The sequence below is a fragment of the Pelodiscus sinensis genome, chromosome 4 (genome assembly GCF_052426305.1).
Source record: "Pelodiscus sinensis isolate ZL-2025 chromosome 4, ASM5242630v1, whole genome shotgun sequence".
In the NCBI taxonomy this organism is placed as follows: Eukaryota; Metazoa; Chordata; order Testudines; family Trionychidae; genus Pelodiscus; species Pelodiscus sinensis.
The window spans coordinates 136,222,088-136,247,679 of NC_143055.1; the positions used below are offsets into that span (position 1 = coordinate 136,222,088).

Sequence of the window (25,592 nt, forward strand, 5' to 3'; positions counted from 1 at the left end):
TGTAATTTTCAAAGCCTTTTCAGGCCTTGCCGCATTTATCTCTCTTTCTGTTCAGCCGTGGCACAGTGTAAAACCCCTAAATTTCTGTGCCACGCCCAAGCCTGCATGGCTAGTCTGTCTCTGCAGCCCATTCCACGCCAGACCTTCGAAGTATACAGGAGACAAAGGGTGCCTTTCCCCTGTACACAAACCCACTGAAAACTTACCTGTGACAGATGTAACAGGATCTGTCTTTGTGTGTTGGGCAGCCAGTCCCTCCCCCAATGCCATACACATACTGGTTACTTTTCGAGGAGTTCTCTGCAAAGTAAATTCCAGCTCCAAACATCCCTCCAATGTACGCATGCCTTTCATCAAACCCTTTGTGAATTATGGCATTGATAAAAGGGGACCCTAGAACAGAGGGACACACAAAAGGGTTAGCTCTTGTGAAGACAGGCTGGAGACCAGACTTACTGGAGACTCTCACTGGGGTCTGTGTGTAACATGCAAATTAAAAATACAGTCAGCTCAAGAGGTGATATCTGACACGGTGTTGCAGCGCATGGGATTTATCATTACGTACCACAACCCTACATTGGACTCCTGATATTGGTTAGTCTTTTATTAAATCTCATTAAATGTCTTTTCCCCACTCTAATTGCAGTGCAATTTATCTTGCCAAAGAGTAATCATCCTTCAGCAGTTCACTCTACCCGAGACAGGCAGCTTTTGTATCATGATCCTGACAATGCGTTTTGCTACACAAAACTGACTTGTACTGGGGCTTGTGCAGTTTAAGCCATTCAGGCAGTTGTGGTTTGCAAGCATTGCTGGGCATCTCGAGTCTTTTGGGGTCCTCCTTTAAATTCCCATCTTTTCTGGCTCCTGACCTACTCAGGCATGGTGCCTCCATTCTCTGACGTCCCTCCCTCACGGCAACTCAAGGTCTGCAGGGCTGCCATGAGGTCCAGCAAAGTGCCTTGCACTGAATCCAGCGCAACGAAGAACTAGCAGGCCTGAAAACCGTGTGCAATGAGTGGGTGCGGGTCTCTGTGGGCTCCACAGCAGCTATGCCTGCACCCTCATGCCTCTGATCAAAAAATGTCAGTAGCAATGCCTGATCAGCTCATGCAGGTCCTTACCCCCTTGTGCCCTGTCACAAGGACACAGGGGAGCTGCTCAGGCAAACCACCCACAGTTCCTTCTTACTGCGGAGAGGAGGAGGGTGCAGGGCACCTCTCAACGAACACAATACTGCACATGGTGAATAACTGCTCCTTTTTCAGGTACGGTCCATACGGCTGCTCCACTTCTAGTGCCCGCCAAGCACTAGTCCTGAGGGGGAACTATGAGACAGGCAGAACTGCACTGCCAACCGCAGCATCCGAGCTAGCAGCAGGAACAATTGTTGGAGAAAGTCGACATAGGTCGAAGGTCTGCAAATCTCAACGACTGGAACATGCTTAAGTCCTGCCATGGAACTAGACTGTGATCTTGTAGAGCAGGTAGCCCTCTGGGAGGAGGCTGAATATGCCCAGACTCCCGTCATGAAATAACACACCTGAAGAGCCATCCTGAGTGCCTCTGGCTGGAAGCTGTGGATCCCTTGGACCTGTGTGCAACGAAACAGTCACTCCAAGAGCAGTTTCTTCACATCAACCTTCTAGAGTTGAGAGCAGAGAGTCTTTCAGCAGCTGAATGACTGCAGAACCTACTGGGGAACAGTGGCTTGCCCAGTTGTTGCTTGTTTGGTGAAGGGAAGGTTACTCACCCGTGCAGTAACTGGAGTTCTTTGAGATGGTTGTCCCCGTGGGTGCTGCACCTCTGATTGGAGATTGGTGGTAGCAATGCCCGTGGCTGGCAGCACCCGCAGAGGGCTGGCACGAGTGAACTGAGGCAGCTACTCTGCATGTGCAGCCGGCCGGCCTCTGTTCCTTCTCTGACCCGGACACGTTAGTCCGAAGCAGGGAGGAGGGTGGGTGGTAGAGCACCCACAGGGACAACCATCTTGAAGAACTCCAGTTATTGCACAGGTGAGTAACCTTCCCTTCTTTGAGGGGCGCCCCCGTGGGTGCCCCACCATAGGTGATTACGAAGCAGAGGTCGTGTTAGGAAGCAGGAGCTTCAGAGTGTGTGACCGAGAGTATCGTTTGGCCAAATTTCGTTTCCGAGTCTGCAAATGTCCGGATGGCATAATGCCACATGAATGTGTGCATAGACGCCCAGGTGGCAGCCTTGCAGATGTGATCCATTAAAACGCCTCATAGGAACGCAGTTGTAGCCACCATGGCTCTTGTGGAGCGGACTCTTATGTTAGGGAGGTGGCTCCTTTTGCGCTAATGTATACGCCAAGTGTATGCAGCTAGATACCCATTTAGCTAGCCGTTGTTTTGATATGGGTAATCCCTGTGACCTCTTTGTGGATGAGATGAATAACTGCGGAGACTTGCAGAATGGCTTTGTGCATTGTAAGTATGAGGCGAGTGCCCTGCGGACGTCCAAGGTATGAAGCGCCTCCTCCCTTCAGTCCTTATGCAGTTTCAGGTAGAAGACAGGTAAGTATATTGGTTCATTGCAATGGAAGGAGGTAAGTACCTTCGGGATGAATTTAGGGTGCGTTCTCAAAACTACTTTGTCTTTGTGGAATATTGTGTATGGTGGGTCTGACATCAGAGCTCCCAATTCACCTACTTGTCTTGCAGAAGTAACTGCGACAAGGAAGGCAACCTTCACCGAGAGGTGTAATGGAGAGCATGTAGCTAGCGGCTCGCAGGGCCTGCCCACGAGTCTTCTCAGTATGAGATTTAAATCCCATGCTGGTGTTGGGTCTACGTGGTGGGAACAGGTTTTGTAGATCTTGCAGGAATCTGACAGCTGGGTGGGTAAAGACCGAGTGTGATTGCAGTGGAGGGCCGAGATGGAGGCAAGCTGCACTTTAATAGTGCTCAGGGAGAGGCCAGCATTGTGCAGGTGTAACAGAGGGCACACCAAAGGGCTAGAGTCTAGATCACAGGTTTTACAATGTAACCTGTACATTTTCCCACTGAAAGAGCTAATTCCACAAAGGTGTATCCTCGCAACAGGGCACAAGAATGTGTAGGGCACATGGAGGGACTAAACGGGCACGGCTTCCAAAAATTTTTGCTCAAAAGCGCAGGGGTGCATGCACGCACACCTGAAGTGAAGCACCCGCAGCGACACTTCTTATACATTTGTAATAATGCTCATGATGGAGAGTAAAGTGAGCAGAAATACAACAGCAATGCACAACGATTTACACTAACATTTACATTTAACATCCCCTCCACCCAGTTTTTTAGACACAGGGAAACCTAGAAACATCGGCTAGCTCCTCACCATGAAACAACATGCGCTCATTGTGATGGTTGTGATTTTCCTCTGAGACCTCCTTCTGTCTGTGACAGAATCTCTCTCTCAACTTCTTGTTCACAACCTTCTGAATCTAAATAAAAACAGGATTCATTTATAGTGAACTGTAATTCTGTAGAGTATAGGGAAACTGTAGCAAGAGGTATGAATTGCACAACAAACATTTGGTGCCATTCAGTTTCTAAGCTTTCACTTTTAAAACAGAATGGTTGTGTCTAGACTGGCAAGTTTTTCCGCAAAATCATCTGCTTTTGCGGAAAAACTTGCCAGCTGTCTACACTGGCCGCTTGAATTTCCGCAAAAGCACTGACAATCTCATGTAAGATTGTCAGTGGTTTTGTGGAAATACTATGCTGCTCCCGTTCGGGCAAAAGTCTTTTTCCGAAAAACTTTTGCGCAAAAGGGCCAGTGTAGACAGCAGAGATTTGTTTTCCGTAAAAAAGCCCCGATTGCGAAAATGGCGATCGGGGCTTTTTTGTGGAAAAGCGCGTCTAGATTGGCCATGGACGCTTTTCCACAAAAAGTACTTTTGCGGAAAAGCGTCCTGCCAATCTAGACGCGCTTTTCTGAAAATGCTTTTAACGGAAAACCTTTCCGTTAAAAGCATTTCCGGAAAATCATGCCACTGTAGACGTAGCCTATGGGTAAAAATTACAGACAGAGCGGATACATCATCTTTAAATAAGATAGTCCAGCAGTTTCCATTATAAGATATTGTTTTCAGCTGCTTATAACTTTGCCAAACTTTTACCAGTTGGGCTGAAATTTTCCATGGCAGGAAATTTTACATTAAAAAATCCAACGTTAGCAGAACGTTAAGGTGGCAAAGTTAAGCAAGCAAATGCCAGAATTCAGGTTGCCTGTTCCACTTTCATTTGTTTCCTTTGTGCGTGCATTATGGGATAGTCTGTAATTACGTGGTCCCCTCCTGCCTCTTCCCTGCACAGCATGGAGGTAGGGACTTAATTGTGTTACTTCTTACCTGCTGAGTGATGACTGTGCAACTTTTACACTCTTTTTGTATGCAATTATATAATGAGAGGGCAGCATCCAAAAATGATTTCACTTTCGAGAATGATCCCCCACGGTTTACTTGTGGTTTACGTCTACACTGCAGGCTTCTTGCAAACTTGCAGAGCGTCTACACTGCACGCACGTTCTTGCGCAAGTAAATTTACAGTACAGCGTCAGAACAGAGGGCTTCTTGCGCAAGAGTTAGTCCTCTCTCCACGAGGAATAAGCTCTCTTGCGCAAGAAGGCAGTGTGAATGGGCAACAGGGGTTTCTTGCGCAAGAAACCCCTATGGCTAAAATGGCCATCAGAGCTCTTTTGCGCAAGACAGCATCCACACCCCATGGATGCTCCTGAGCAAAAGCAGATGGCACTGTGGACACGCTCTTGCGCAAGGCCTTTTGCGCAAGAACTCTTCCGCAAAACAGTTCTTGCACAAGAAGTCTGTAGTGTAGACATAGCCGTGATCTTCTCAAGTCTCTGATACTTACCCTGATGACATTGTACCTGTTGAAGATCCCTCCAGCATTGCCACCATCTCTGTGCTCCCGGATTGTACTTTGCATCTGCATCAAAATACAAAACGGAATTCTCAAACCTGACATCTGCGAATAATAATAATAATGAGATGGGAAGGGAGCTCACTTAGGCAAGACCAAAAAGTAAGGAATGGTGAATATACTTAAACCATATAGATCGTAGTGACTGGGAATGTGCAGAGATACCCGTAAGTTAAGAGACCTCAGATTCTAATCCAGCTGTGCTCTTTTACTTGTTAGAGTACAGGAAGTCCTACTAGAAGATATTGCTCCAGGATATTGGCTGAGAACAAATATAATGGCCCAATTTGTCAATAAAACTCCAGATTAGGAAAAAAAAGTGGCAAATTACTATAAAAAATAGTCATGGACACTGAATTGCAAAAATTCCAATTACAGTGTTAGAGGAACTAACAGGGGGCTGGACTTGATGACCTCCTGAGGTCTCTTCCAGCCCTAGGATTCTATGATAAAAAACAAGAAAGATTATATAGAAGAATTACGTTGACATAATAAAGAATATATAACTAATGCATACAGGCTGCCTCCAACTTGTGACGCAATCAGCTTCGGGGACAGAGTCGGGGGCATTGTAACTTGAGCCCACATTTACCACAGGCGTCGTACACCATCATAAAAGTAGGGCCGAGGACATCAAGTTGGAGGATTTCAGCCCCTTTGGCACATACAGAAAAGGTCATAAGTGTGGGGGGTTGTAAATCGGCCCCTCGTAAAGCGGGGGCCTGCTGTATAATCTTTCATTCCTTACATAGTGGGGGGATTGTGGCATTTGCACATTACTATTACTTGCTATCAAGAACTGTAATTTCATCTACCACTAAGAGACTTTTGGAAGACAATTACAGGTAAAGTAACAAAATCTAACAACCCAGATAAATATTGTATTTGACCCTGTCTGTTACCATGAAGCTATATGAAGCCTGGATTCCTAAACATTTGTCTGTCTACGCAAGAAGTAGCTGAAACATTTTCTCTCGCGCTCACAGCACAGAAACAGTTACTATCTAGGGCAGGAGTGGTCAATAATTTTTGATGGGGAGGAGAAGGGGGGCACAACAAGATTTTGGAAAGTGATCAAAAGCTGCACTCTTCCATGATATTACTGGAGGAGATGCGAGGTCTGGGATGGAGGTTGGGTGCACAAAGGAGTTTGGGGTAAGGGTCTGGGGTGCAGGAGGGAGAGTGGAGTCTGGGAGGAAGTTGGGATGAAGCAGGCTGTTGTGACCTAGAGCAGAGGATTGGAGTGCAGAGGTCTGGGATCTGACCTAGAGTAGAAGGGGATTGTGATCTGGGGCAGGAGATTGGGGTGCCAGATCTGGGAGGGGGTATGGATGTAAGAGAGGGACAGGGGTTTGGGTATGTTGAGTGGGGGAGCACAGAGAGTTGGGGCACGAGAGGGCTGGGGTGCCAGAAGCAGGCTGTGGCCAAGAGACTTACTTGCCAACTGCCAAACTTGCCTGCCTGCATGCAGAGGTTAAAATGTTTCCCAGCCAGCCAGCCTGCTGATGTGCTTCATGAATAACTGAACCCAGAAGAGGGGGCGTGATTCTTCTTAGCGGCCTGTGATTCTAACAAGAGCTCCCATTGGATGTTTTCTGCCAGAAACCAGCCAATGGCAATGTGCTGGGGGTGAGGTGGCTCCTAAAACTTCCCTCCTCCCCTCCAGTTTTAAAACAGAAACGGAGCTCTGCAGCCGCGTTTCTGCCCAGCACACGGGGCTGCGGGGGAGCTGGGGAGCCTGCCTGGGGCTCCCCGCTGCTTCCGTGGACTGGATCCGGCCTGCGGGCCGTATTTTGCCCAGGCCTGATCTAGGGCATTCTTAAGTCAGAAAATCAACAAACAACATGAAGTGAGGCAACAGATCCTAATAAAAACGTGAACTTTGCAGTTGATATTCTGACTGACTAGGGCAGCAGCTGTTAGGGGTTCTAAGCAGACTCTCGCCATCGGTATTTCACTGATGACTAGGTCATAGGACACGATGAGGTTGTCATACCGTGCCTCCTTACTAAACTAAGCCAACTATTTGTTAAAATAGCACCCGAAGTCACTGAACCTGCATGTCCTCGTGATTTCCTGCTAACAGAAATGCACAGATCACACCAAAGGGCTTAGAGCTCTAGATCACAGGTTTTCCAATGTAATCTGTTCATTTTCCCACTGAAAGAGCTAATTCCACAAAGCACTACACACAAACGCTTCCCCCCATTTTCATCTGTCGTACGAACCCTCTGAACACTCTCCCCCAAAATACAATTTGTTATGGAGTTAATGACCCTGCCCCAATTTCACAACATATGCCCCTGGAAGCAGTGGGCACAAGCCCTGGGGGAAGGAAGAAAGGCAAGCACAATCCCAGGAGTCTATTTTAATCATGTTCCCAAAGATGGGAGCTAAGAAAGGGAAAAACTGGCCACTTTCATGAAGGCGGGTGCGGAGCATGGGGCCTCTGGGGCACACGCACTGGGCACAAGTACAGGCAGTGAGAAGAGTTGTGGCGTACAGCAGCCACCCTGCCCTGCCTCTGCTTTATACTGGCACTCCTCACCAAGTGTCCCTCTGGAGGGGCGAGGAAGGGAGATGCACGGGGCTAGCCTGGCTGGCAGGCAATGGGCAGAGCAAGGAAGATCTGAGTTTGGGCAGTCACCCAACAACAAGAGCAGCTGCAGCTCTCTGTGCACCACCAACCCACCAGCAGAAGAGTGGGGCTGGCCCACCCACCATCTGCCTCTCTTCAGGCAAGAGGCAATGCCAGGTAAAAGGGACCACGGGGCTGCTGTGTGGCCTGTCCTACTCCCATTGATGACCCGGGACTCTGGGGAGACAGCCCAGCTCGCATTTTGGGAGCTGTAGGACTGACTGCTGGCTTTTAGGTGAGGGGCGAAGTAACGCTGATACCTGGTCTGCCATGGAGCTGTCGGAGCCTGGCCCTTCTTCCCCACACTACAGAGGACGTTGATGTTGCTCCGCTTGTCTCAGTTTGATGCCTGCTTCCCCATGTGACAGACGCTGGCCCTGCCAGCACACCTAGAGCAGGCTGCAGCAGGGCTCCCACTGCAGTTAGCCTAAATGGGCGACCACTTGACATCTGGACAGCCAGCAGCACAGTATACCAGAGAACCCCCATTCCCCAGAGTGTGATTAGAGAAGGGTTTGTTGTGCGCTCACTGAAACACTGTCCTCAAAATGCAATGCTGTCTTAGAGAGCGACTGCATGGAAACAGCCCCTTCCTACTGCTCCCCGAGTAACCTGTTCCTGTTCAATATGTTGGAGCTAACGGGCTGGAGACTCTCTATGCAGCCCTGATTGTTTGTGGAGCTCTCCTAACAGCAGTGAGGGTTGCAGAGGTATCACCAAGGCCCCAATCTGAACAAAAGGCGACTAGCACAGGAGTCTCTGGGCCTGCGGACCAGTGGGGGTGGGGCAGATGAAAAGAACCTAGTTTGACAGTCAGTTCGCAGGTGGAGTGTGAAGACCTGGCCATGATGGATCACATCTGATCTGTAATCACTGCGTGGCAGTAATGTGGGACCCGCCAATGCTATTCTGAGAGGGTCTCTGCAGCGTAGAACCACACTAACGTCCAAGACAGACATTACACAGCAAACAAGCCAATTCTGAAACAAAAATATTTGCATGTATAATACCTCCTCTTCTACTGACTGGTACTCCTTGTCATCGGGAGCAAGATCTAGGAGAATAGTCCCTTGGCTCACACAGTGAAAAGTCAAGTAAGGGTTGGTGCCTGCAAAAGGCAAGAATTTCAGAAGTAAAAATCAACCAGCAGTATTTTTACCCAGCCTTCCTGCTATTACTTGTTAATTAACCCCAGAGCAGGAGCAAGTGCAGTACAAGCAGCAAAGGAAATACAACCGAAATCAGATCAAATGTCTGAAAAGCAGCAGGCATGAAAGGAGAGTATAACAACATAATAAAAGAACAAAAGTACTTGGGAGATGAACTTCTCCCACAAGTTTTGCTTTCTACTCAAGTCCATGACTAAGACAACCCCAACAGTTTTTCAGCTACAATGGAATTAGTTTTTAGTAATGAACAACAGCGTGTTAATCTTGGAACAGACCCTTGCACCAGACGATGACTGGCCTTTCCATCGGTACACGAGGGATAAGACAACAAAGAGCTGCTCTTGTCTTGCACATTTCAGGCTGGAGTCTGCCACAATGACCTTGTCTCAGAGCAGCATAGGGGTTCCTCTCTACCTCTTGAGCTGTGTTTATACCATATGGGGTGGAGAGGAGACAAGACCACGGCCCCTGCCATCTTTGCACCATAGCACTGAAAGTTGCCTTCGTCTCCAGCCATTTTATTTTTGCTGCCTGGCTAGAATCTGGTTCAGCACTGAAGCAGGGAGGCATCCAACCACACCTAGACTTGAGGCCTGGTTTACGACTGGGGCCTAAGAGCATTACTTTTACCAGGCTATCACTGAAAGCCTGCTGAAAATTACTTCAGGCAGGTCTAGGTATACATAACTCAAAGGAAAGAGGTTTGCCCAGCTGGTATGACATATTTACCTTGCTGCCCTCCTAGAAGTCTCTCTACACCCTTTATTAGTTTGTGACGATGTCCGTATGCATTAATGCCAATTTCTTTTAACTCTTCATGACCCATGTCTGCCAATACATCAAGAGTTATCTGAAAAGAGAAAAGATGACACACATTAGTAGCCAAACCTTTATTACCTCCTAAGGAAAAAGTCTATTGCTACAGAAATTATACTATACAGACTAACTCGACTACCTCCTGAAGCTTCAAAAATTATACTGTACTTACGCTGAATTCATGCGCGGGGTAGAATCCCTCTCAGGGTACGGACTGTATTTTTCAGTTTTATTACGACAGCCCGACAATCTAACAGACTGTCTAAGACTGGCCCGGGCAACTCTCCCCATCGTGAGATGGCAGAGAGCAACTCTATGCTGGCTGCTGAGGAATATTATTCACACACAACAGAACAAACCTTTCACTGTCGAGAACTAACTGGGAGAGTTAATTTAGCAGAACAGTTAAAAAGTAAACTATTAAATTTCCCATCCATCTTCCTTCATAGTAAATCTCCACATGAAACTGGGAATAATTTCGAACCATTTAAGGAATGCACTGAAACAACAGTCAAATTAGTGATTTTGTCTGGATCTGATATTGCTAGCAGAATAATAAAAGGCTTCGCTTAAAACCGACTGGCAATTTCAAGTGTCCATTGGATTTAGGGGCACATGCACCAGCGTCCCTTAAGTGCATCAAAATGCTCCCCCTTCAGTGACCGTCTTACTGATACGGGATTTTGAAAAATCATTTGCTGTGATGAAGTATAATTGCTGGAGAACCACTGGGGTAACACATCCAGGATGGCTGTGCCCAGGTGGTTAGTCAGTGTATTATCTAGAACTACCTGGAGGAGGGCTAGATGGCATACTGATTAATGCACCATGTAGTATTTACACAAATATACCCACCATTGCTCCCACAGTTGGAGCACCTCGAGTCGAGTGATAGCGAAAGAGTGAGAAAAGAAATCCCCAACAGACAACAGCTTTCCTTTCATGATTATCAAGGGGGTAGGGTTAATAACAAGGTGCTCTACAGCAGCACTAGAAACATGGCAATGGATGAAAGCCCACTGTAGCAAAACTTCACATTTTTGTACAAATACCTACAAAGGCATTTCCACCACACGCAATGTGGAAATTATTTCCCATTCCTTTGCTGTTATTTCCTTATGAAAATGGTCTAACTTAGCCTACATCAGCGTCATTACAGATTTTCTAAAACATTCCTTCTGTGTTTATATGGTACGTGTGTGTCTCCAAACATGATTTGGCTATGTTAAGTTGTGTTTAAGTAACCTAAGGCTTTTAGAAATAGTAACTGTCATGATGCTAGATAAGGACTATTCATTTGCTGTAATATATTAAGACTTTTCATGCAGTCTCCTCAAAAGCTTTTTCAAGGTCACAGAGATTATGAGATGTGAAACAGAAAATTGATTTAAGAACAGGAAATAAAGGGCAATCTAGACACAAACTTTTCATATTGTACAGCAATTCTACACATAGGTGACCTTTTTAGACTTCAGACACACGAAAATTTCAGAGAAGCGTTCAAAAATATCGGCTCCCAAAATGTTCACATTTCAGTAGAACTCGAGTCTTAGTAATCTAGGGGAATCCGTGTCAACATACTGAAAAGGCTCTGAAGAGTCAGTATGACTGAATCTGTCAACAGCAAGCGAAGTCCTCAGTTGAGAAAGAGAACACATTAATCCAGGAGACAGGAACTCAACCAGGGGATATACGATAAACAGCACACTCGATATATTGATCAGGCAAAAGATACAAAAGTTACTAGGAAGAGCCATTGAGAACATCTATCAAGTGCACAGCAGCACTACAAAGGACAGCAAAAGCTACTGCCATATTGCCAGAGGACTAGAATTAATAATGTCAGGGGAGATGCAAAATGAAACACTGTCTCTCCCTGTTACAGGTATCTCTGGAGGCCTGTTTGCTTGCAGAGACTGTAGTGCACGGGAAACAAAGACAGCTCCAGACCTCAAGCATCAGAGCAGTAAGGAATGACTACGAAGATGCAATCACTGTCTTTGGAAGGATAACAGCATGAGATGAATTAACACGTTTTCAAAATGATAAAAAGGGACTAGTAAAGTTGATTTGTATTTTACAAACCCTGACTTGTGGGGGGAAACTGTATGGATAACCTACAAGTAGGGCTGTCAAATGTTTAAAAACTAATAGCAATTAACCGTGCTATTAATAATATAATTTATTTAAATATTTTGGAAATGTTGTACATTTTCAAATATATTGATTTTGACAAAGAACACAAAGTGTACAGTGCTCACCTTATATTTATTTTTGATTACAAGTATTTATACTGCAAAATACAAAAGAAATCATTTATTAATTCATGCACTGCAATTACTGTAGTGCAATCTATTTATCATGAAAACTGAACTTACAAATGTAGACTTATGTACCAAAAAAGTGCATTCAAAAATAAAACAATGTAAAATGTTAGAGACTATACATCCACTCAGGCCTAGCTCTTGTTCAGTTGCTCAGACAACCAAGTTCATTTACGTTTTCAGGAGATAATGCTGCCGCTTCTTGTTTACAATGTTACCTGGAAATGAGAACAGGTGTTCATATGGTTCCACTGTAGCTGGCATTGCAAGAAGTTTACGTGTTATATGCACTAAAGATTTGTATGTCCCTTCACGGTGTAACACCCTTTCCACAGGACATGCTGAGGACTGGTTCTAATTTATAGTGATCCAAACTAGTGTGGACTGATGCATGTTTGTTTTCATCATCTGAGTCAGATGCCATCAAACAGAAGGTTTCTTTTTTTGATGATTCTGGTTCTGTAGTTTCTGCATTTGAGTGTTGCTCTTGTAAGTCGTCTGAAAGTCCTTGTCCCGTCCATATTTTGGAAGGTACTTCAGATTTTTAACTCTAGAGAGAATGCTGTAGCTATTTTTAGAAATCCCATGTTGATGCCTTCTTTGTGTTTTGTCCAATTTGCAGTGACAGTGTTCTTAAAATGAACAACATGAGCTGGGTCATCACCTGAGCCTGCTGTAACATGAAATATATGGCAGAATGCAGGAAGAATGGAGCAGGAGACCTGCAATTCTCCCCAAGGACTTCAGGCACAAATTTAATGCATGCAATATTTTTTAATGTGAGTCATCAGTAGGGAAGCATGTCCTCAGCAATGGCATATGAATGTTTAGCGTATCTGGCACCTAAAGACCTTACAATGCCAGCTACAAAAATGCCATGCAAACGTCTGTCCTCACTCCCAGGGGATATAGTAAATAAGAAGCAGGCAGAATTATTTCCCACAAATGTGAACAAATGTACTTGTCTTAGACACTGGTTGAACAAGAAGTAGGACAGTGGATTTGTAGGCTCTAAAGTTTTAATCTACTTTGGTTTTGAGTGCAGGTATGTGATAAAAAAATCTATACTGGTAACTTGCGCTTTCATGATAAAGAGACTGCTCTACAGTACTTGTATGAGGTGAACTGAAAAACACAATTTCTTAGTTGTATCATTTCCACAATGCAAATATTTGTAATAAAAATATAAAGTGAGTCCTGTAAGCTTTGTATTCTATGTTGTAATTTGAATCAATATCTTTGAAAATGAAAACATCAAAAATATTTAATAAATTTCAATTGGTATTCAAGGATTTAACTATGTGATTAATTTTTAAATCAGTATTAATTTTTTCAGTTAATTGCATGAGTAACTGCAATTCATTGACAGCCTAACAGAGAAGATAAGGATCTAAAGCAGAACCTCTTCAGTGCAAGAGGAAACATTTTTGAGCAGGAAAAATGAATTTAAGGAGCACTTAGAAATTTGTTTTTAGAGGGACATGACTTAAAAAAAGAATCCAAAATTATATTAAGATAGCAAAAAGAACAGAAATATTTGGATAGAAAGGTTTTTCCTGGTTCTAAAATGCCAATAGTTCAGTTCCTCTGATTAATATAAACTTCTATTCGATATATGGAAAGCACACTTCTCTTAGGTAAGAAGAAAAAGGTAGCCAAAAAGTATCACAATTTATGCTGAAGTGTAGACAAGGTATACATAATGTAAATGAAAACTAATGAAAAACTGCCATTATCAACAGGAACAGCAAAGCAAAGGACAACACTTAACACAATAGTCGTGAGATTTTTCATAACCAACAAATTATGTTTAAAGTGTTTGTTCCCTGGCTCATACCACTACAGTTTATATCTCTTCCCCCCCCCCCTTCACATTATATCTTACTTCACACTACTAAGTTATACATTTTTCCAAGAAGCTGTTCAGAAAAAGAATTCACAAATACATTCAAACGCTATTCTCTTCCAAAAACTGACTATAAACACGGTAGTTTATTTTGGATATCCAGAATTACTGCTGACATTAGTAACAAACTTTTTTCCAACTATTTATTCTTTAGCCCTACACACCAAAACAGCTAAGATTGTAGCCTCATCAGCAGTAGGAAAATATTTTCTGAAATTCTCTAGTGTGGACAAAGTCTGGGAAAGTAGTTTCTCTTCCACCTTGTCCATCAACAGCATTACTTACTAAGTTCTAATCACTTTCACCTTTGTAACTGTTCAATGTAACAGGCCTTGCACAAGCATCACAGAACTGCAAGGCTGAAAGGGACCTCGAAAGCTCATCTAGTCCAATCCCCTGCACTCATGGCAAGGCTAAGTATTATCTAGAGCAGTGTTTCTCGACCCCCCCATTTTTAAAAAAATAAAGTACCCCTTTAAAAAAAAAAAAGAAAAAAAGTACCCCAAGTATCTACAGTTTTCAGACACACACAAAAATTTTCTATCATTGCAACAAATTTGTTTAAACAACTTAATCGTAGCCGGGTGGGCAATGAAATTTTTGGGTGTAAAAAGTACAAAATAATAAAGCGCTGTAAAACTTAAAACAAAAATTTAGTTTTCTCCAAATTTCAGTTGTGTTGATGTACCCCTCAAACTTCTCTCAAGCACTACAAGGGTACTCGTACCACTGGTTGAGAAACACTGATCTAGAACAGTGACTCTGAACCAGGGGTACAGACATCTTCCAGGGGCCTGCCAATTTATGTAGGTATTTGCCTAGTTTTATAAGCTATAAGAAAAGAATGGTGAACTCAGTACAAACTAACATTTTATATAGATAATGACTTGTTTGTACTGCTCTATATACTACATCAGTGTTTCTCCACCTAGTGGTGAGGATTTATTTTATAACTATATGGTAAAAATGAGAAAGTAAATAATTTTCAGTAATGTTGAGCTGACACTTATATTATGTTTCATTTTATAAGCTAGAAGTTTTTAAATGAGCTGTAACCCTGTGTATGCAAGAGAAATAGGCCTCATAAAAAGAGTACATTAGTCTGGAAGTGTGCATCTACACAGCCCAGTTATTTTGAAATAACTGATGTTATTTTGAACTAATACATCTACACAGAAATTCCGTTATTCTGAAATAAATTCGAAATAACGGGTGGCTTATTCCGACTTCTGTAAACCTCTTTCCACGAGGAATAACGCCGCCTATTCTGAAATAGCTATTTCGAAAGAGTGGTAGTGTAGACGCTCCACTGCTGCTATTTGAAATAGCTCCTCCCCAGGTCCATTCAAACCAATTACTCCCCAGTGCCTTCTGGGGCTCTAAGTCGAGGTAGCGCGTCCCCACTAGGGGTGCCTGTCTCCGACTCACTTCCAGGCTTCCCCGTAGTGTAGATGTGCTATTTCGAAATAAGCTATTCCAGAGCATTTCTTCCAGAAAAGCTATTTCGAAATAAGTGTGCAGTGTAGATGTACCCAAAAAGTAAAGAACCAGTGATCTAGATCGTTCCTGAGAGGTTTCTGTCTAACCTGATCTTAAAAATCTCCAATGATGAGATTCCACAACCCTCCTAGGCAATTTGTTTTAGTGTTTAACCACCCTGACAGTTAGGAAGTTTTTCCTAATGTCTAACCTACACTGTCCTTGCTGAAATTTAAGTCCATTGCTTTAGGTCCTAGCCTCAGAGGTTAAGGAAAACAATCCTTCTCCCTCTTCCTTGTAAAACATCTTGAATGGGTTTATGAATGGGAAGATACTTGACTCTGAGCTACATATTTGGCCTGTAAAACTTTTATTGGTGATGATGCTCAAAACCAAAAGGACCTATTGTGACTCCAATCCCACAATGAATTTGCAGATCTGGCAGGACAAAAATATTTTCTTTGTAAACTGAGCAAACTTGATACCAGATTCTTGTAACCATGATCCCATGTATTCAGTCTTTTTCTGAGCAAAACCACACCTGGGAGAAGCCAGCAGGTGGGCATGCAGCCCTTGCCACCTCAGGCTGGCTCCAGACCCAGGAAATGTGGCGTAAGTTCACTATAACAGAATATACAAGTGTGTCATGCATGAGGCTCATTCCTTACCTGTTCTGTTTCAAAGATATCCCGAAGGTGCTCAAGCCCAAGACTTTTCAGGAACTGGCTGATATTCATGTCAAGACCATTAACTATAATGAAAGAAAGAGACTGGTGTATAATGTCAGCTTGTTTTCAAAGTTCACTATAGGTTATGTGGCTGAGGGCTATGTCACACTGTACAAAAGCTCAGTAAAAACTGAATGGTAAACACACTGAAAAAAGCACTTAGAACACAACATCTGATTTACAGTAAAGCAGGATGGCAAGTTATACAGGCATACAGGTGTAAACAGAATCATAGAACATTAGAACTGGAAGAGTCCTTGAGAGGTCCATCAAGTCCAGGCCCCTGCCCTCATGGCAGGAACAAGCACCGTCTAGGTCATCCCTGACAAGTGTTTTGTCTAACCTGCTCTCAAATATATCCAATAATGGAGAGTCCACAACCTCATCAGGCATTTAACCACCTTGGCTGTGAGGATGTTTTTCCTGATGTCCAAGCTACACCTCCCTTGCTGCAATTTAAGCCCATTGTTTCTTGTCTTATCCTCAAACACTAAGGAGAATAATTTCTCTCTCTCCTCCTTGTAACACCTTTTTAGGTACCTGAAAGCTGTTAAGTCTCCTCTCAAGCTTCTCTTTTCCAAACTAAATAAACCCAACTCTTTCAGTCTTCCCTTGTAGGTCTTGTTTTCCAGACCTTTAATCATATTTTTGCTCTCTCTGGACCTTTTCCAATTTCTCCACATCTTTCTTGAAATGTGGTGCCCAGAACTGGACACAATACTCCAACTGAGGCCTAATTAATGCAGAGTAGAGTGGAAGAATGACTTCTTATGTCTTGATCATAACTCTCCTGTTGATGCATCCCAGAATCATATTTGCTTTTTTTGCAACAGTGTCACACTGCAGAATCATATTTAGCTTGTGGTCCACTCTGACCCCTAGATCCCTTTCTGCAGAACTCCTTCCTAGATAGTGATAGAGATGCAGCCGTGTTAGTCTGGTGTAGATGAAACAAAAGACAGAACTATGTAGCATTTTAAAGACTAACAAGATGGTTTATTAGGCGATGAGCTTTCATGGGCCAGTCCCACTTCCTCAGATCAATATGCCGATTTTCTTCCACATATTGATCTGAGGAAGTGGGTCTGGCCCACGAAAGCTCATCGCCTAATAAACCACCTTGTTAGTCTTTAAAGTGCTACATAGTTCTGTCTTTTGTTCCTTCCTAGATAGTCACTTCCCATTCTGTATGTGTGACATGGATTGTTCCTTCCTAAGTGGAGAACTTTGCATTTATCCTTATTAACCATCATCCTATTTACCACAGACCATTTCTCAAGTTTGTCCAGATCATTTTGAATTATGACCCTATCCTCCAAACCCTTGCAACCCTTTCCAGCTTGGTATCATTCGCAAACTTTATAAGCCATTATCCAAATTGTTGGAAGATAGTGAAGAAGGTACCAGAACTGATCCCTGCAGACTCCCACTGTTCTGCCCTTCCAGCATGACTGGGAAGCACTGACAATTCCTCTCTCAGAACAGTTATTGAGCCAGTTATGCACCCACCTTGGAGTAGCCCCATCTGCACTGTATTTCCCTGGTTTATTGGTAAGAAGGTCATGCAAGATTGTATCAAATGCCTTACTAAAATCTAGGTATTCCACACCTACCGCTTCCCCCTCATCCACAAGGCTTACTATCCTATCAAAGAAAGCTATTAGATTGGTTTGACATGATTTGTTCTTGGCAAATCCATGCTGGCTGTCACTTACGACCTTATTATCTTTCAGATGTTTACAGATGGATTCCTTTCATTACTTGCTCCTTTATCTTCCCTGGCACAGAAGTTAAGCTGACTGGTCTGTAGTTTCCTGGGCTGTTCTTATTTCCTTTTTCATAGATGGGCACTAGATTTGCCCTTTTCCAGTCTTCTGGAATCTCTCCCGACTTCCATGACTTTTCAAAGATGATACCTAAAGGCTCATACACCTCCTCAATCAGCTCCTTGAGTATTCTAGGATGCAATTCATCAGGCCCAGGTGATTTGACATGGGTGCATTTTTGCCTTACAATCTTTCAGATGCTGAGGGACAGCATGTACTTAAAATATTAACACCCCCCCTCCCCACATACACACACGCTTCAGCCATTATATTTCCCCAAATCAAAATTATACCCATCAGATTTTCTGTTCAGCACCAACAGCAGAAATCTATGCATTTAGTCTGTGAACCTTACCTTTGGATTCTGAGCTAATCACACATGAAAAGATAATTAAGAGCAGAGGCAGAAAACAGGAGAAATATAGCCATTTACATTTCCTTTGAGATGGAAGTATTTTTATATTAAAAATCTTCAGGATCAAGTAAAGCAGAATGCCTTTGTATAGCATTTCTGCAAAGGAACCTTACTCAGCAGAGACATTACCTTCTCCTTCTTTTCTTTCTGTTCCTGCTGCTCCATCCCCAGCATTTGATGCTCCTCCCACTGCTAGTTCTGCCAGAGGCCCTGTAAGGTTGTCTATGCTGCTGGCAGCAGAGAGACAGGAGGGAGTAGATGCTGGTGAGATTAGAGATGCACTAACTACAGTTGCCTGAGGTTTAAAACAGGTAGGCAAGGCTTCTGGAGGCATTGCATCTATGAGCAAAGCTCTGATATCATCAGCCTGCAAGACAGAAAACACAGACACAAGGCTTGCTTTGCATTAAAACTACCAACTATTTATTTTACTAAGAAAGGAAAAAACAACATTCAGTGGATACTCTTCTCCCCAGCCCCAATCTAAATAACCCCCCCAACAATCCAATAACACAGGCTGAATCCTGTAATAGGGAATTAATTTACAAAAAAAAACAAAGAAAAATGCAAAAGCTGCACACACTTACAGAACTTGTAACGCCCAGGTCTATTTTTATTATAGATTAGAGAGTTCATTTAACTTGTTCCTCATGGAAAAGTGATCTTATAGATTTTAAGGCCAGAAAGGGCCACTGTAACAACTCCTCACATGTGCATAGCAGAGCGGACAGTTCCGCCATGTAACTCCTCCCTCACTCTGTCACTGCCGGCTGAGCCGGAGACCAGTTCATGGGCTGGTCTCAACACACACCTGGGCAGTGGTTATGTCAGAGAGCTTGCAGCAGTGCAGCTGCTTTGAACCGACAGGAGAGCTCTCCCGACGCTGTAACTACGCCAGCCCCCGCAAGGGCTCCTGCTGTGACAGCAGTCAGGCGTACCCTGCCAACACATGGCTGCCCACACTGGCGATTCTCAGTTGGGTGTTCAGGTTGGTGTTTTAGTCACCCAGCTGTATTGGAGACACAGCCTCTTTAGATAAGCCCATAGGAAGATGTCCAGTCTTGATTGTAATGACTTCCAAAGATGAGGAATCTACTGTTTCCTTTGGTAATCTGTTCCAAAGGTTGGTAGCCTCTCTCTTACTAAATGCATGCACCTTCTTTCTTGTCTGAATTTGTCTAGCTCCAGCTTGCAGGCCTTAGATGTCATTATGCCCTTGCCTGCTAAGTAGAAAAAATCTCTACTATTAATAATCTCTTCCCCGTGTGGATACTTGTCCAGCATGGTCACCCCCCTTGATATTCTTGTGGATAAACTTAAATTGACCTTAAATCTCTCCCTGTAAATCAAGCTGTCCAGACCTCAAATACTCCTTGTAGCTCTTCGCTGAACCTCTCCAATTTTTCAATATTCTTTTAAAAGGTACGGACATGATATCCACTTTAGTCTCACTAATGCTGTGCACAAGGGTAAGAGCACCCTCTTACACCAACGTGATCTTCTTCTGCTGCTGCCTGTGAGCACTCTGCTAATGACCTGGGCAGCTGCTACATGCTCAGCTTACAGGGATCTGATGCTCAGCTGGCTTCCCAATGATCCCTAACGCCCTTTTCAGAGTCACTGTGTTCCAGGATTACTGGACAGCAGTGTGTGGAGGTACAGAGGGACTATGTAAAGTGGATTTCTTTGGGGAATGGTGTCTAGACCACTCCATAAGTCTGTTTTCCAATCAGACCAGCCTCCTCACCCCCTAAAGTGACTCAAATTCTCCTACTCCCTCCCACTCCTATTCCAAACTTATTATACATTTCTCTCTGTGCCATTTCCTGTCTGGCAACCATCAATAATGGGGGTCACCTGGAATTCATAAACTTTATGTTCCCTATAATATATGTGGAAACTACTTTTAACCAATCCTGCCAGCAATAAAACCCAATATGTCAAAAGTAAGTATTCAAGAAGATCTGCAGATAACAAGAAGCTTGGAGGAGTTCTCTCATTCTAGCCACGTGGTTTGGACATTATGTTATGTTTCATACTTCCTTAAAGTCTCATCCATCCCCCTGGAAATGTGCAAGTAAACGAAGTGTGTGCTGGCCGCCACTGGCACCCGGAACATTTCAGGCCGGTTCTGTTTTGGTAAAATTGAAAGGCTGGGAATGAAACTGAATTTAAAATGGGAAGATTCTTTAAACCTTAACTAGGAGACATTCAAATCTCATCCTACGTGTTGCGCATGGGCTTGCCACCAAGAGAAGGATCATGCACAGACATCAACAAGTCCTGACTCCCCTACCCTTCCCAAATCATAGGAAGGAGAAGGCTGATGACCATGGGCATAGTGGAAGCACTGAGCTTCATTCAATGCATACAGCCAATTCTTTATAGCAGTTTCTGGTGCTTTGCAATATGAACTTACCGTTGCCAGGTCTAACGGTGTTTGACCCTCTTGGTTCTTCATGGTCGGATCTGCTCCATGAGCTAGAAGCAGAGCACATAGCTGTGTCCTTCCTTTTTGTGCTGCTTCATGCAGCGGTGTGAATGCCCATTTATCCGTTGCATTTACGCAGGTGCTGTATTTAATCAAGAGCGCTGCTATATCCACATGCTGAAAAAACAATACTTTTATCATTGTGGTGTAGAGAAACTGCTCCAGGGTACAGTAAGGCAGAAGCCATAAGCCTGCAGTGTGTTAAGCCACATCTTTGTTTCCTTTACATGATGATAACATGGGCATTCAGAGAGCCTCTTCATATCCTCTCCCTTTATTTACACCTACCTCCACCACCTAACTGCCCACGTCACAATAACTCTCCCTCCAGTCAAGGGCTGAAAATCCTGTAAACAATGGGCATATGAACGTGGGCATTCCTCCTCCTGCACTCGTAGCCATATTTCGCTAGCTGAATGAGCTCACCCACAAGGTGGAATGGCATGCAGTGTTTTAGGAAAAGGTCCATGTTCCATCTGGGCAGATATGCATATGCCTGATTCTCTGGAAGTCAATGTTGCTTTGTGAGGTGGGAGGGAAGGGAGATCGCTAACAGACTGCTCCAGCTAATCATGCTTCTCCACAATGAGCTTCGGTTTGGTCCACAGACCCTGTTCTCTCTTCCTTCCCACTCAGACTCTTAATCACAATCTCAATCTTTGCCTATTTCTACAACTAAAGGAGAGATTTCTTGGGATGCCAAACATTATGCCAACTTGCTGTGAATGTTGTGCTTGCCATATCAGCTACTGTGCCAATGATATTCCAAAACTGCTGTAAGGGACCCTGTACAGAATAGCACCAACTACATCCCCCCTCCTAGTCCAACTGTAGGCCTTTTAAAGAAAGTCACCAAGACCGCGGGAGTATGATATAATAGTGAGTTGGGCCAGTAATTCTCTCACAGCTAGAGACCCAACTTAGCTCAAGATAAGACTTCCCCTTACGTTGTATGCTAAAAATATTACAAAATTACTAGAAGCTTAGCACTGTAAATCAGAAGTACAAATGCTTTTACTTACTCCATAGGATGCTGCATTATGCAAGGGGATTAGCCCTCCTTTGTCTTGAGCATTAACATCAGCACCATGCTCTAGGAGGTATTCAGCTACTTCCAGGTTATTATAGCCGGCTATAAAGAGGGAAAAAAAAAGCATCAGTAGCACTAACAAAAAAGTGGAAAGGTGGGAAAGCTAAAACTATTTGATTTTTAGAGCTCAAAGGCACCTCTTTTACAAGCGCCTGTCTTCCTGTAACACATCTACACAGCTGCTGGCATGGTAACCAAGACAACTTGCTATAAAACTCTTACTATGTCCGTTTCTGATAAGATGCTCTGGCTTTTGATGATTGTGTTACATAATTGTGATGAGAGGCTACACGCTCTGGCAAATCACTTACCTGCAAGATGTAATGGTGTTGAATTTCTTCCTTGGGTATCTCTGCAATTGATATTGTCTGGTGTACACAGCTTCTGCACTCTTGCCAGACAACCCTTTTTGGCAGCATCTAGCAAGGCAGCATCTCCCCGCAGTAAGTCCTGAATATCTGTATCTCCTTCCTTCACCAGATCTAGTGGAGTGTTACCATCTCTGTTCTTTTTTGTTGGATCTGCTCCATGCTACAAATCACAATGTTACATTACTGCCACAAACACAGGAGCCTAGCACACAGCTATGTCAGTCCATGGGCTGCACTCTGCAGCACACCCCAGGGAGTGCTCTCACAGCTCGTGAGATTCTGGCAACCCATTACAATGAATTAACAGCCATGTACTTTAGTGGATACCAACTGTACAGAATGCACATTATGAAACCTCAACTCAAACAACTCATCTACAGAGCAAGCGTACAGGTCCGAAAAACCTTATCTATACTAGAAAATTGTGATGCTGTAAACGTACACTGCATCTATACACTACGCAGATTAGCATAGTTCACGAGTTTTGCAACTGCATGATTGTTAAAGCAATTGTTTTACGCTGCATGTGGTCTTTTTCACAGTTGAGGTGCTAGTGTAATCTGAAAGCACAGGCATTGTAAAGGCAACCCTTTACAATCTGACAGTACTCCTGTAACCCTTTGGCAACCCTCTCTATAGGTTGTGCAGGTTTCCTCCTGCTCTCCAATCATTTAGTTTTGAGCTACCGCAGCGTCTGAGTGTTGTGCTTTCTAAGCAGTGGCACTGCCACAAAATCTTTTCTTGTTCCAAAACTTAAGTCTATATTTGCATACAATACAAAGTTGTTGATTTATGTGATCCATATTTTAAAAGGTTTTGGAACAGTCTCTCCAATGGGGGGACTACAGTTCCCACCAAGCTCTGCCGCTGGCCCCGTGGAATAGGTCCCAGTGGGCTGGCCCCAGAAGGGATGGAGGAGGCTGAATGCTGATGCCCTGCAATGTAGCACTCACAACAGGAGGGGCAGTGATGGAATTCTCTAGCAAAGCCAAGTCCAGGGGAGGAACCCCGACAGTCCGCTCTTCCCTTCACGTTCCCACTACGGAGAACCACGGAGCAGCTCCTGTGGCATCCTGCCAGCGACAGAGCAGCACCAGACAAGGTGCTGCCCATAGCCAACATATTGCCCGCTGCGTCATACGGCAACGTTCAGAGCAGCTGAACATCGCGGTTAGCACCAGCGGAGCAGCCCTGCCCGTCATCTAGAGGAGTACATAGCATAAGACAGCCCTTGGCCCCAGGTACAGTTGAGACGATTTCCTTGGGCCTAACACTGATTAATATTAATATTAAACCTTAATAAGAATGTTTGAAATAAGCAAGTTTGCAGTTTTCTCCCTGTTAATTTCTTCCTCTTACTACTGGTTAGACATCTTGGTGCAAATCCCACATACTGTTTGCATCTCACGTATTTGTATACTTTTGTAAAGGGTGTCAGACTCTCAAATGCAATTTTGTTTTATCAACATTGGAGGCTGCCAAGGTTGTTCCAAAGTATCACAGTAAAACTTAACACGAAAATGGATTCAAATTAACTCTCAGAAAAATAATAAAATGATCTTTGTTTCAGATCTTTAACATAATAGAATACACACTGAACCATACATATGGCAATTGTAAATGACTTACTTTTAAAAGGAGCTTGCAGATTTCATACTTTCCTTTTGCTGCTGCTTCATGCAGAGGGGTGAATTTCCACAGGTCTGCCACATTGACAGAGGCCCCATGCCTCACTAATAGCTCAGCCACCTCATAGTGTCCATATGAACAGGCATTATGCAGGGGTACTAAGCCGCTAATCACAGGGGGAAAAAGTTTTAATTGTTACAGGAAGCCAAATTCAAATACAAGTTTACAAAGTTCCAGTGAGCAAAACTGAATTGTTTCCTTTGAGGCTACCAGCACCTTTTAGTATCCCCAATTTCACAGCCCTGCTATTGAGGGACCTAAGAAATGAACATTGCTTTTCCAGGAAGCAAATGAAAAGGGTTCTTTGGCTCCTGATAATGTTCCTAACTGATGCTGTTTGACCAATTGTTATCATTCATAATTGCTATCAACAGGTCATAGCAATATTGCTAACAATTCCCATATGTTGCAAGAATCACTGCCATAATGTTGACTTTCGATGCTTTGGTGTAAATGTTCAAAAATGGATATAGCGGGTGGCTACAGTCCCATCTGATATGGTTAGTTTGAGTCCTGCACATGTAATGGGGATGGGGGGAGGAGAAGAATGTACTCAATTTCATGTGGAAGGAGCTTGAAACTTCAGGACATTTAGGACCTGAATCTTACCTTGACCCTCTGGTCATTTTTCTCTTCTTTATAAGTGGTTTATATTAATATAGAAAGTTAACTTCTATTGGTTTCTCTAACTACTGGGACATCTTCCCCCTTTTATATCAAACTACCTGGGAAGGCTACAAATAATACAGTGGTTGTGTAATTTTTCGATCCTTTCCAAACAGTTTGATTTAAAAGGGGGGGGGGAATGTGTCTCAACAGTTAGCTTTCTGTATTAGTATAAATCACCTAGGAAGATGAGAAAAATGTACAGAGCTCACCCTGGCTATTTCACATCACACAACTTAAAAGCTACTTTCAAATCTTCCAAAGTATCTGAAAAACTGCTATTAAGCAGAATGAACAAACAAGAGAACAGAGAAGACAAAAGCAGCATGGATTAAAGGAGTAAAGTTAACCCAACTATAATGCTATCATCTATTATTCTGATACTGGTGCAACCAGAGAGCTAAATATTACTTAGAAGACCATTAACTCTCTTCTCCCGGGATGAATATGAGGAGCCTTGGTTAAGAAGAAACAATACTGAAAAGTTACCCCTTGTCTTTGGCATGCACATCTGCTCCATGGTGTAGCAGATACTCTACTACAGATACACGGTTGTAACCTGCAGCAAAGTGCAGTGGTGTTGAATGACGTCCCTCTAAGTCTCTGCAATTCACATTCTGAGGGCTGCAAAGCTGCTGTTAAGATGAAGGAGGAAACAAAAAGTTTACTAGAGAACTCGACAACAGTTAGAATCTGGTTTATGTTTTCAACTAATTTCTTCCCCCTTAATTAAAGTTTGAAAGGTAAATAAAGTATTCCATTCCAAGAGTGGGCCATTTCATGAATCTGAACAAGGGCACTTCCCAATTGCTCGTGGCTTCAATGTGATGACTTCCCCCATATGAAGGTCGTATATTTTGAGTTCACCTCCTCAACTCCGCACCAATGCCATGGTGCTCAGGGCCAAGTCAGATCTTTGCTCCAGAGCCAGAGTTAATGCTGACTCCGTCAAGAGTGCTGGAGCTGAATGCCTCTTAGCCTTTTTGCCTTGGATATCAACTCATATGTACAGCACCTGTGGCAAGCGTGTCCTTCTCCCAG

The 25,592-nt window shown here is 43.6% G+C and overlaps 1 protein-coding gene across 4 annotated transcripts in view; it reads right to left on the reverse strand.

Annotated features, from left to right (window-relative positions):
* The window catches only part of TNKS (tankyrase), a 127,259-nt gene that overhangs the window by 6,508 nt on the left and 95,159 nt on the right, over positions 1 to 25,592 (reverse strand). For 2 of the 4 annotated variants that reach the window (XM_075929203.2, XM_075929205.2), the window contains 12 exons: positions 25,041 to 25,186; positions 23,826 to 23,991; positions 22,137 to 22,356; positions 21,758 to 21,867; positions 20,664 to 20,852; positions 18,374 to 18,611; positions 15,944 to 16,026; positions 9,480 to 9,600; positions 8,592 to 8,689; positions 4,875 to 4,949; positions 3,340 to 3,445; positions 207 to 393 (listed from right to left, as the gene is read on the reverse strand). In XM_075929203.2, the coding sequence (XP_075785318.2) occupies positions 207 to 393; positions 3,340 to 3,445; positions 4,875 to 4,949; positions 8,592 to 8,689; positions 9,480 to 9,600; positions 15,944 to 16,026; positions 18,374 to 18,611; positions 20,664 to 20,852; positions 21,758 to 21,867; positions 22,137 to 22,356; positions 23,826 to 23,991; positions 25,041 to 25,186 (1,739 nt within the window). Of the gene's footprint in view, positions 1 to 206; positions 394 to 426; positions 1,595 to 3,339; positions 3,446 to 4,874; positions 4,950 to 8,591; positions 8,690 to 9,479; positions 9,601 to 15,943; positions 16,027 to 18,373; positions 18,612 to 20,663; positions 20,853 to 21,757; positions 21,868 to 22,136; positions 22,357 to 23,825; positions 23,992 to 25,040; positions 25,187 to 25,592 lie in introns of those variants that run through there. The other 2 variants (XM_075929204.2, XM_089778193.1) reach the window with 2 other exon arrangements.